The 11,751-nt window shown below is 42.9% G+C and overlaps 2 protein-coding genes across 2 annotated transcripts in view; one reads left to right on the forward strand and one right to left on the reverse strand.

Annotated features, from left to right (window-relative positions):
* The first annotated feature begins 795 nt into the window (after positions 1–795).
* pygl (phosphorylase, glycogen, liver) lies at positions 796–10,225 on the forward strand. Its single transcript, XM_019872468.1, has 20 exons — positions 796–1,148; positions 1,815–1,916; positions 1,989–2,067; positions 3,159–3,262; positions 3,871–4,002; positions 4,253–4,364; positions 4,460–4,542; positions 4,690–4,827; positions 5,564–5,656; positions 5,731–5,877; positions 6,323–6,486; positions 6,744–6,858; positions 6,936–7,037; positions 7,549–7,696; positions 8,710–8,768; positions 8,857–8,998; positions 9,148–9,355; positions 9,446–9,580; positions 9,684–9,750; positions 9,948–10,225. The coding sequence occupies exons 1-20, from the start codon at positions 906–908 to the stop codon at positions 10,134–10,136; spliced, it is 2,562 nt and encodes an 853-aa protein (XP_019728027.1). The 5' UTR covers positions 796–905; the 3' UTR covers positions 10,137–10,225.
* Positions 10,226–10,439: 214 nt separating this feature from the next.
* Positions 10,440–11,751, reverse strand: part of LOC109517345 (monoacylglycerol lipase ABHD12) — a 3,508-nt gene continuing 2,196 nt past the window's right edge. The window contains exons 9-13 of the mRNA XM_019872472.1: positions 11,634–11,713; positions 11,469–11,551; positions 11,203–11,281; positions 10,991–11,124; positions 10,440–10,911 (exon numbers count right to left, since the gene is read on the reverse strand). Coding sequence (XP_019728031.1) covers positions 10,884–10,911; positions 10,991–11,124; positions 11,203–11,281; positions 11,469–11,551; positions 11,634–11,713 — 404 coding nt within the window. The 3' untranslated portion in view covers positions 10,440–10,883. The remainder of the gene's footprint in view (positions 10,912–10,990; positions 11,125–11,202; positions 11,282–11,468; positions 11,552–11,633; positions 11,714–11,751) is intronic.

An 11,751-nucleotide genomic window follows, 5' to 3' on the forward strand; every position in this document is an offset into this window, starting at 1 on the left:
TTTCTTTCAGTGTCTTTTATGTTTACTTTGTTTAATTTGCACACCAAAAAAACAGACAGGAAAGGGTTGCAGCGAGTCACTTGGCTGAAAGTTGACATACTGAAAGCTGACTTTAAAAATTGATCCTGTGAGTACTAATCTAATAAACTGTTGGATATTTTTATATATTTATTCATATTTATATTATGGTCAACTGTTTATATTTATTAAAATTTGATCCGCAAAAATTGATAAAGGTTGATAGGCTGAAGGTTGATTGGCTGACAGTTATCTTGAATTAAGCTGATATTTTCAAGAAAGCTGATTGGCCAAGAGTTCACTTGCTGAACGCTGATTGGCTGAAAGTAAACGTGAAAAAAATTGGCCAAAATGTGTGCTGACTGAGATCTGATTGGGACAAAAAATAAATAAATCAGAGAAACGTCACATTAGACCGTGATAATGTGACTAATAATTTAACAAATGTCATATTTTAAAGAAAAAAAATCAACAATTCATTGTTTCAAAGTATATTTGATAATAGTTGATTGGTCAAATGTGCACAGCAGATCGGATGAAAAGTTAAAAAGGCAAAAGATGTTAGAAACGTCACATTGAAAACATTACTAATACTTTCTATTACGTTCATAATTTCCACCTATTCATATTTCAGTGATATCGTGCAAAAGTCTTTACGTGATTTTCTGAAAGCTGATTGGCTTAAAGTCGAGGAAGAGCCAAGGTGGAAGAGGCGATGCTTTGTACTTCCTTAAAGAGACACGCCCTCCCTGACCCCGCCTACCAGGGAGAGTTGACTTCCTCAACTCCAGAAACGCCACTCGCTGCCGGAGCACCCGCCGAGCGACAGGACAGCAACAACCCGGACTTGACACGTACTCCAGGCGGACAGACAACCCGGCAAAATCATGGCCACCCCGCTGAGCGACCAGGAAAAGCGCAAGCAGATCAGCATTCGCGGCATCGTGGGCGTGGAAAACGTCGCCGAGCTAAAGAAGGGCTTTAACCGCCACCTGCACTTCACGCTGGTCAAAGACCGCAACATAGCGACGCCGCGGGACTACTACTTCGCCCTGGCGCACACTGTCCGCGACCACCTGGTGGGCCGCTGGATCCGGACGCAGCAGTTCTACTATGAGGCCGACCCCAAGGTATGAGCAATGAAGCACGATCGACTAACTAACTAACTAACTAATTAACTACATCACTCACTCTCTGGACACTTCGTTGGGGTCACCTGCATATGTTCATGGAAAATTATTCTCATTTTAAAATTATATTATTTATCATTTATCAAGGGTCTCAAATTTAAAGCCCCGGGGGCCGTTTGTGGTCCACTAGATGATATTTTGTGGCCCCCTACTTGACATCAAAGTTTTATTGTTAGTGCTGCTGGTTTTTTTTTCTTTTGAAAATTAATCACTTATCTCTTAACTCAAAACCTGCTAATTTCGAGATATTTTGATGTGTTATGTGTAGTTCACAAAAGTTTTGTCATGCTGTGAAATAAAATTTTATATATTAAAAAGTACTAGAGGTATGGGTATTGGTGAGAGTGAAAAAAATGGATCTAACATCCTGAGGAAAAAAAAAATCTGTGCATTTAAAATGAGCTGAATCATTTCAAGATGAATGAATAAATAAAATACCTACAAAATAAATTAATCTATGCATGCTAAACATCACATTATCAATATTTTTCCCCTCACCCCAGCTGATATCCTGAGTTGTGCTTTTATTGACATGTACACGCTTGCACATTGTGGTGTGCCTTTCGCCGTACCTCAATTCTTTCCGTTTCGTGTGACTGCGTGCAGAGAGTGTACTACCTGTCCCTGGAGTTCTACATGGGCCGCACATTGCAGAACACCATGATCAACCTGGGTCTGCAAAACGCCTGCGATGAAGCCATCTACCAGGTCGGACTGCCTCATTTGCATACTAGCGCAGCATGTGTTTGTTAGCATGTTGTGCTTGTGTGTGCCGCATAGCTTGGCCTGGACATGGAGGAGCTGGAGGAGGTCGAGGAGGATGCGGGTCTGGGCAACGGAGGCCTGGGCAGACTTGCAGGTAGAAGAAACTTGAAGGTGTTTCCGGAAAGACAAACGATAAGAAATATTTGACTGGATGCCCGGTCTCGGGAAGCTTACCGAGTGCAAGGAACGTGTGAACACAAGCCAGATGTGTTGCAATAGACGCTTGTATTGCTGCGCCGCAAGATAAGAGCCGTTCAATTTTTTTTCCAGCTTTGACTTAAGAGCGCAAACCCAAGATAAGAGGGCCGGTCCAAAAATGGTGGTATCATGACAATGCATTGCAGCATCGGTACAATGCATCACAGTATTGGCACATTACATTGCGTTATTGATACGATACTTTGTGATATACTTTGCAAAGGTTTTAGAATACTGTTGTTGTATTGAAATGATGCCTTGCAATATTAATATGCTAAATCAAGATATCGATATGATACGTGATGACATCAATATGACCTGATAATATCAATACAATCAGTGCGAAACAATAATAATGCAATATCGATGTGCTACTTCCAGCTATTGATGTGATACATTTTGATATTTGGTAGAAACATTGCAATATCGGTACAACACATTCTGATATTGATGCAATACATTGTCAGAGTGACATGATATGTGGTGATATCGGTGCGATATGTTACAATGGAAATATGATCGATTGTAATGTTAATATGATGTGTTGTATATTAATTTGCTACATCACAATATTGATATGATAAACTGTGTTAACATGATACGTGTCTATGTCCATAGGAGTTCTCTTGATATTGATTCAATACATTCTGATAGCGATGCGATACATTCCGATCGGTACGGTAAATTACAATGGCAATGTGATACATTTCACCGTCGATATGTTACATTGATATTCATGTTGATGATCGTGATCATGTGACAATGTCGATACAATATCACGATAGATGTGATACATGGCGATATCAATTTTGATACATCATACATAATCAAGAGCTCAGTTCAGTGGGCGTGAAAGCATAAAAAAAAAAAAAAAAGGCGTACTTGTGAACTTTTCTTTGGCTTTGTTGTTGTCGTATTTTGTTTTTTTAACAACACTTATTCCAAACGAAGCAACCGGCTTCACTAATGTCATTTGTTTGCCAACAGCTTGCTTCCTGGACTCCATGGCCACTCTGGGACTGGCGGCGTATGGTTACGGCATCCGCTACGAATACGGAATCTTTAACCAGAAAATTAGGGACGGCTGGCAGGTCTGTAAAACAAAAGCACCGGTTCATAGTGCAGCTCTAATCAGTTTCTTTTATTTTTCTTATTATTATTACGAAATCAGGCATGGGGCCAAAGTGGAGTAGGTCGCTATGCAGCACAAGCTAATCATTACCGCTAACGTGGCTGCTCGAAGCAACGCAGACAGAAAATCTTTTTTTTTTTTTTTTTTTTTTTGCCCTTTTGGATTCCTGCTTATTTGCACTTCAAGCCTCCAGTGCAAACATGCACTTTTGTCCAGATTAGCAAAATGATTTAACTCTAAATATTTGCAGAAAAATACAAACATATTTGCAAAAGCTGGGGGAAATACCCGAAATTATTTGAAAAGAAATATGAGAAGAAAGAATCAAAGATAACCAGACAGATATTAAGAAAATAATGCACATTTGCTACACCCCAAAAAATTATTAAATAATACATTAACATTTCGTGAAACAAATTAGACGACACAGTAAACACGTTTGAAGAAAATAAATGAAAACATTTGTACAAATAAATGCAAAAAAAAAAACGGGAGAAAAATTCACAATATATTTTCTTAGTGGCATAATATCAGCATCTGACATCATCCTCTTCATCGCTCATGCAGGTGGAGGAGGCAGACGATTGGCTGCGTCACGGCAACCCCTGGGAGAAGGCCCGCCCCGAGTACATGCTGCCCGTTCACTTCTACGGACGCGTGGAAGAGACCAAGGATGGCACCAAGTGGGTCGACACGCAGGTATCCGTGTCGCCTATTTACTCATTGATAAAAGCATTGCAGGTTGCGAAGGTATTGCACAGTGTAAACATTCAGGTGAACCAAATTACAAAACAAAAAATGTGTTCAGGAGTCTTTTGATTTGTGGCATGTATGTTTTATGACACATGACTACAGCTTGCATGAGGGTGTTGTTTGGTATGACTCTGGTTTTTAATGGCAACTTGGGGGCCCTGCAACTTCATCTTATGCACACGGTTGACCCCTTTAGGTGGTGCTGGCGATGCCGTATGACACGCCCATCCCAGGCTACATGAACAACACGGTCAACACGATGCGTTTGTGGTCCGCTCGCGCACCCAACGACTTCAACCTGAGAGACTGTGAGCGTCCTGTTACTTCAGCAAGACCGTTTCCTGTCTCTTTGTGGAGAAAGAGAACACGTTGCATCAAACCGTTTTCATGTGTGTCTACACAGTTAATGTGGGAGATTACATCCAGGCCGTCTTGGACCGCAATCTGGCGGAGAACATTTCCCGAGTGCTCTACCCCAATGACAACGTAAGCATGAAGGTGCCACTGTGTCTTTAAGAAGCGTGAAATGAAACGTCCTTTCTGCGTGTGTGTGTGTGTGTGTGTGTGTGTGTGTGTGTGTGTGTGTGTGTGTGTGTGTGTGTGTGTGTGTGTGTGTGTGGGCGGGGGGGTTAGTTTTTCGAGGGCAAAGAGCTGCGTCTGAAGCAGGAGTACTTTGTGGTGGCCGCCACCCTGCAGGACATCATCCGCCGCTTCAAGACCACCAAGAAGGGGACGCCCGGACGCACGTCCTTCGACAGCTTCCCCGATAAAGTGAGCCCCCAAACAGGAAGCACCTTTACTGTTTAGCGTTTGGATCAAGTCCCCAAGTTTCAAGTAGAAATGAAAGGAGAGGACAGTCTTTCCCAAATCTTTTAGGCCATGCAAAAAATAAAAAATAAAATAAATAAAATTAAGAGGAAAAAAATGCCCCCCAAAAATAGTAGACAGGACTGAAAAATATTCGGAAAAAAATTGGAGGGGAAAATATTGTATGAAAAATACAAAACTATCATATGGAAAAATAAATACATTCGAAAAAATACAATAATATTTGGGAAAATACTAAATTATCAGCAAATACAACAATATCAGAAAAAATTGACAAATATATAAAAAATGGAAAATAGAAAAACATAAATCTGAAATATAAATATAAAATAAATCAAACAATTATTGATCAACTTTGTCGCCCACCTTAAATACAGCTAATAGTAAAATAAAATAAATATCGGAAAAAATAAAAATTAAGAAATGACTAAACATTTACAAAAAAGAAATTTTTAAAAATAATAGGAAAAAGAAGTACAAAATTATGAGAAAACATACGATATTACAAACAAACACAAATATGAGGCAAACAAAAATATTAGGGAAAAAATACAAAATAATTAAATAACGCATCAGGAAAAAAAAATGTTGGACTAATTCAAATAATGGAAAATGACTGAACTGTTGCTTCCAGTATGTTTGAAACTTTTTGGATGGAAAGTGAATGTTGTGATTGCAGGTTGCCATCCAGCTGAACGACACCCACCCGGCCATGGCTATCCCCGAGTTGATGAGGATCTTCGTGGATGTCGAGAAGCTTGACTGGGACGTGGTGAGTCTCGCTGGACGTTCGCGCGGTGGTTCGGTGTTCCTCAACTGAGAAAACGTCAACTCCGTCCCCAATAGGCCTGGGACCTGACCAAGCGCACCTTCGCCTACACCAACCACACGGTTCTCCCCGAGGCTCTGGAGCGCTGGCCCGTGGAGCTGATGGAAACTCTCCTGCCGCGACATCTGCAGATCATCTACCAGATCAACCAGATCCACCTGGATGTGAGCGCCACACACACACCCGACAAAAAAATAGAACAGAAGAGTACAAACGTGAACAAAAACACGATGCAAAACTACGCAACCTTTCCAGCCTTTCTTCAGAGGAATTGTTTATTTTTGTATTTTCGACTGATTCGAACTGGGCCAGCTTTTGACTGTTCAGCTCATCTCTACTACAAATTGTTTTCTAAATTTCAAAATAAAAGCCAAAAATGAAGATTTGTCTTGCTAGAAAAAAAAAAAAAGTTCCAAGAAGTGTCCAGGCTGTTTGATTCGGTCAGTTAGTCTCACTTAAAAAAAAAATAAATAAATAAAAACTTGCTTGAACAGCTTCCCAAAAAATGTCATCAAGTCACGGCCGTTGGGTTGCGTGAAAAGGAAGTGAAATTTTGACACCAGGCCAAACTATTTGGGTTTTTTTTTTTTTTTTTACTCCCGCATGCAGAGGATCGCGTCGCTCTTCCCCAACAACGTGGACAAGCTGAGGAAGATGTCGCTGATCGAGGAGGACGGAGGCAAGCGGGTGAACATGGCGCACCTGTGCATCGTGGGCTCGCACGCCGTCAACGGGGTCGCTCGCATACACTCCGACATCATCAAGACCCAAGTGTGAGTGAGGCCCCCCCGAATGCTTGATTGCAATTTTCTTTGATAATGTCAGATTTAAAAATTTGTCTGAGTGCAATTCACGCAGCCATTGACGCTTCCATAAAACGTGGCGAATGCAGCAAAATTGGCCAAACGCCACACGAGTGTGTCCTCACGCTCTCTCGCAACATTTGCACATCTCCTGTTACGGCCACTCGTTGCTAGGCAGACTCTGTATCGTGATTAGATTCTGACTATGCTGCTGCACAATGTTATAGATTCCGCGACTTCAGCGAACTGGAGCCAAAGAAGTTCCAGAACAAGACCAACGGCATCACTCCCAGACGCTGGCTGCTGCTGTGCAACCCTGGCCTGGCCGAACTCATTGCCGAGGTTTTTATTATTTAAAAAAAAAAAGGGGGGGTTTATTTATTTATTTTCCATAAATAATATCCATCTTCCCCGTTCAGGTGATCGGTGAGGACTACGTTAAGGACCTCAGCCAACTGCAGCAGCTAAACGACTTTGTGGACAATGCCGCTTTCATCCGGGATGTCTCCAAAGTGAAACAGGTGCTTTTATAACTACACGCCGATGGCAAGGCGACCGTCGTTCGCTAATTTAATGTAGCGCATCGCCGCTCGTTCTCATCAATTGTAATCTGCGCATGGCTTTAAAAAGTTTGAGCAATATCGAATAGCCTGAGTAAGTGAGGTCCTTGCCAACTTTTTAATGTACTCCCCCCGATCCCCCCACCTTCAACACGCTGACCAGAGTCGGCGCACGCGTCTTCCCCGCACACGCGCAACGGCTCGCGTTGTCGTGTACCTAATGTTATGGCCATTTGGTGTGTGTATGTTCTGCAAGCTCAGACGCAAATTGCGCAACTCCTGCCGCACAAAGTTGGCTGCTTTTGAATTGCAGTCTTTAGTAATTAATGTGCGTTGTCGCGACAAGCCCAATGTGCACTTAAATCAAGTGTGTGTGTGTGTGTGTGTGTGTGTGTGTGTGTGTGTGTGTGTGTGTGTGTGTGTGTGTGTGTGTGTGTGTATTCGTGTCCATGTCCTTGCGTGCGTGACTCAGGACAACAAGGTGAAGTTTGCGCAGTACCTGGAGAAGGAGTACCGGGTGAGGATCAACGCGGCGTCCATGTTCGACGTGCACGTGAAGAGGATCCACGAGTACAAGCGGCAGCTGCTCAACTGCCTGCACATCGTCACCATGTACAACCGTGAGTATGCGACTCACAGACACCTTGTTGTTGTTGTTGCTGCCCCCCCCCCCCCCCCCCCCCAAAAAAAAAAAAAAAAAAAAACACCACCCCAAGCAGCTGCAAGTCCAAACAAACACATGCTTGTCGATGTGCACTGAGATTTTTCCACTGGCTTGTGGGTGACACTACGACCACACACACACCCACACATACCCACGCACACACACACACACACACACAAACACACTTTCGCTTTGTTGACATTATTATGTAACATATAATTAATGAACATGAGTGGCGGTGGCTCAATTCATATTTGACTTAATTTCTTTGCAGGCATTGACTTGTACTGCTGTTGTCAGCAATTTTTTTTATGATGACATGCAAACACGACTTGTCCCAATGCTCAGGCTGCGGCTAAAGCTACACGTTCATCTGCATTGTCATTTCCAACACTGAATAATCCATAAAAGACAAAAGGAAGATGTAAGATGAATACCCGCTTTAGAAAAAGATCATCGGCATAGACTTTGAAATCTCTGAAAAATTTGACCGTGGATAACGGATTCTGGATAACACTTTGTGTTTGTCCTCATAGTCTTTTGAATCAGTCATTAAAAAAAAAAAAAAAACATGACTCTCTCTGTCGTTTGAAGCACGTAAAAAAAATGAACCTAGATAAATCACAGCTTTGGATAAAGCTGTACAGCCATCCTCATAGTTACGTATTTGAACGTGTCAAAAATGAACATAAATCATCACCTAACCTACGCTCCCCCCCCCAAAAAAAAGAAAAAAAAAACTAAGCCAGACAAAGCAATCCTTTCAAAAAAAAAAGAAGCTAGATTAGACTAATGTTGGCCTTGGATAAGGCTTAGGATGGGCTCCAGCACCCCCTGCAACCCTTGTGAAGATAAGCCTTTCGGAAAATGGATGGATGGATTATCAACTAAACGATCAACCAACCTAGACTTTTACTCATTTTGCTGCATAAAGGTCACACTCATAATAATTTGTCTGTTGTCCCGCAGGCATCAAAAAGAACCCTTCTGCGCCTTTCGTACCTCGAACCGTGATCATCGGGGGAAAGGTTCACACTGCAAACATCACACGCACACGCACACGCACACGCACGCGCGCACACGCAGAATTATGTGAGCCGCTGTCGCCCCCTGCAGGCCGCCCCGGGGTACCACATGGCCAAGAAGATCATCAAGCTGATCACGTCCGTGGCCGCTGTGGTCAACAACGACCCCGTGGTGGGAAGCAAGCTCAAAGTCATCTTCTTGGAGAACTACAGAGTCTCCCTGGCCGAGAAAGGTTTCTCTTTTCTTTTCTTTTAATTCGTATTTGTCATATACTAGGAGCTGTTCCTAATATTTTGCCTCCCCCCAACATGTCGCTGACTAAAAGTTATTTGATGGCTCCCTGATATAGTTCTTCCCTTTTGCGTGTGTTTTGTCGGTCAGTGATCCCGGCCACAGACCTGTCGGAGCAAATCTCGACGGCGGGCACCGAGGCGTCGGGCACAGGCAACATGAAATTCATGCTGAACGGTGCGCTCACCATCGGCACCATGGACGGCGCCAACGTGGAGATGGCCGAGGAGGCCGGCGTGGACAACCTCTTCATATTCGGCATGAGAGTGCAAGACGTGGCCGAGATGGACAAAAACGGGTAGACCCCCCCCCCCCCACACACACACACACACACAAAAAAGATTCTTCATTTCTGACTTGATTTGATATTTGACGTTTTTTTTTTCAGATATGACGCCATGTCTTACTACAACAAGATCCCGGAGCTGAAACAAGTCATGGACCAGATCACGAGTGGCTTCTTCAGCCCCAAAAATCCAGATTTATTCAAGGATTTGACCGAAATGCTCTTCAAATACGACCGGTAGGTTGCAAACAAAAATTGACACCTTGAAGAGAAAAAAAAAAAAAAAAAAAAACCCCGCCTTATCTTTTTGCAATTCAAATATCCTCGCGTTGCTTTCCAGATTCAAAGTATTTGCCGACTTTGAAGCGTACTTGAAATGTCAAGAGAGAGTCAGCAAACTCTATCAGGTAATGTGGACCGCATGATTGAATCATTTGGAACTGTTCAAATTAATTTTGTCAGCTTTCAAAGGCTAAGCACTCAAAACTAACGCACACAAATGCTGGCTCTGGAGAAGGCTATGCAGTCGTCTACATAGTCATTGGATCTCTCAAATGGGCTTGGGTTGCAAGCTTTGTATACCTGACTGCTGTTTTATTTCCAGAATCCAAAAGAGTGGACCAAGATGGTGGTGAAGAACATCGCTGCGACGGGAAAGTTCTCCAGCGACCGAACCATCGCCGAGTACGCCACGGAGGTGTGGGGCGTGGAGCCCACCGACCTCAAGATCCCCCCGCCCAGCGAGCCCCGAGAGGCCTTCGAGAAGACTGCCCGTGAGCTTAAGAAAATGTAATGGCGGCCTCGGTTTAGTTCGCTTATCTAACAGCTCCAACCGCGCTCCCCCCCAAAAAAATCAGTCACAACTTCACGTCGCTTTACCTTCGAAAAAACAAACTTTATTTACTTGTTCTTGTGTCTGTTACAGCATTTTTCACAAGGCATTTACAAAATGTATTCACTCACGCAAGGGGGGAGGTGCTAGGCTAAAAACAGAACCTGAGTTACTAACTTCACCACACAATTTCCTTCTTTACCTTCAGTGTTTTCCTACCAGTGTTCACATTAAAATCTCAGGTGTTTGAAAACGACTACCGGCTTTTTTTTTTTTTCTTCACCTCACATTCATCTGTTGTAGTAAAGCAGTTTGTTTGCTACGATTGCACATTTGCGCAGCCCTGCCTTGACTTTTGAAAAATGACATTTCAACATTCCAGGCCAAGAACGTAGCACCTGCATATCTTCAAGGCAAGAGATACTGTCGAACAGTATTTGGGGCAGACTTATTCAAGTTATTAAAAAAAAAAAAAGTAATAATAATAATCATCTGATTGTGTCATTCTCAAGCGCAATTTAAATCTCATTAAAAATAAAATAAATGTTTTGGTCAGAATCTAAAAAAAATCCTGCCAGGGTGTGTAACCTTTTGAGCACAATTGCATAACAGTAAAAAAAACAAAACTGTACTGCTGTACAGAAAAAAATGAGGAGAGTGCAGCTGTGCCTTCCATGAGCCTTCATGTGCTGATGTGGGACGGTCACGCTACCCTCGTAGCTTCTGCAGAAAATCGCTGTGACGAGAAGCAAAAGGAATATTGCCTTCATCGCCTTTCATACCGGGACACTTGCATCGAAAAGTCTCGTTCTCACCCCACCGACGTGGCCAGGTCGGGATCCAAATAGATGTCATTGTGGGAGAATCCGCGAGTCGCCGGGTAGGAGATCATTTTCAACGGAACTTCTTTGCTGCGCTCCCTGTGCGTGCGCAATGAAATCTGGTACAGCTGGAAGGGAAATCCAAAGGATTAGAGGGAGGGGGGCTGATCATATCCGCTTGAATGAAAAAATGGTCTGCGCTCTACCTTTTGACCCATGCTATACGGAACCATGTCGTCGTCCTCCGCGTGCAGAATGAGCAACGGACAGGTCAGCACCTTTAAACTGAACAGATAGACATTTTTTTTTCAGTGGGTGCTAGCATTAAGCTAGCAACGGACATAAAACAAACCATTTCTTGTATTTAAATGTACAATGTTTATAATTTGTTCTGTGTTTTGTTTTACGTGAAACTCCAACTGGGGTGTCAATAAACAAAACTTCGATTCAGTCAATGAATTCATCAACTCACTTGTCTTCGTTAGCAAAAATTAGCTTGTTCTTCTCCAAAGTGTTCCACAGGAAGAGTTCAAAGCCCGGAAGGAACGTGTAGAGCTGCACGACATATTTTGACACGATTACTGTTGGTGTGAACGCACACGCAAACAGGCTGTAAACTATCACAAATTGGTCTCACCTTAGCCAGAGGAAAGTCGACAACAACCTCGCCGATATTTGTGAACGGAGCCTCGAGAATTAAGGCGTCCACGATGGAACCTGGTAAAAAACATTTTGCCTTTTTATATATATATATA

The sequence above is a fragment of the Hippocampus comes genome, unplaced genomic scaffold, assembly GCF_001891065.2.
Source record: "Hippocampus comes isolate QL1 unplaced genomic scaffold, H_comes_QL1_v1.1 scaffold92, whole genome shotgun sequence".
Classification (NCBI taxonomy): Eukaryota; Metazoa; Chordata; class Actinopteri; order Syngnathiformes; family Syngnathidae; genus Hippocampus; species Hippocampus comes.

Excerpts from the sequence above, each read along its gene's own strand:
- pygl (XM_019872468.1), top strand. The coding sequence starts at position 906 with ATGGCCACCCCGCTGAGCGACCAGGAAAAGCGCAAGCAGATCAGCATT. Across the intron at positions 4,828-5,563 it reads TCGACAGCTTCCCCGATAAA|GTTGCCATCCAGCTGAACGA; the intron begins GTGAGCCCCCAA and ends TTGTGATTGCAG. Across the intron at positions 9,581-9,683 it reads ATGCTCTTCAAATACGACCG|ATTCAAAGTATTTGCCGACT; the intron begins GTAGGTTGCAAA and ends GTTGCTTTCCAG.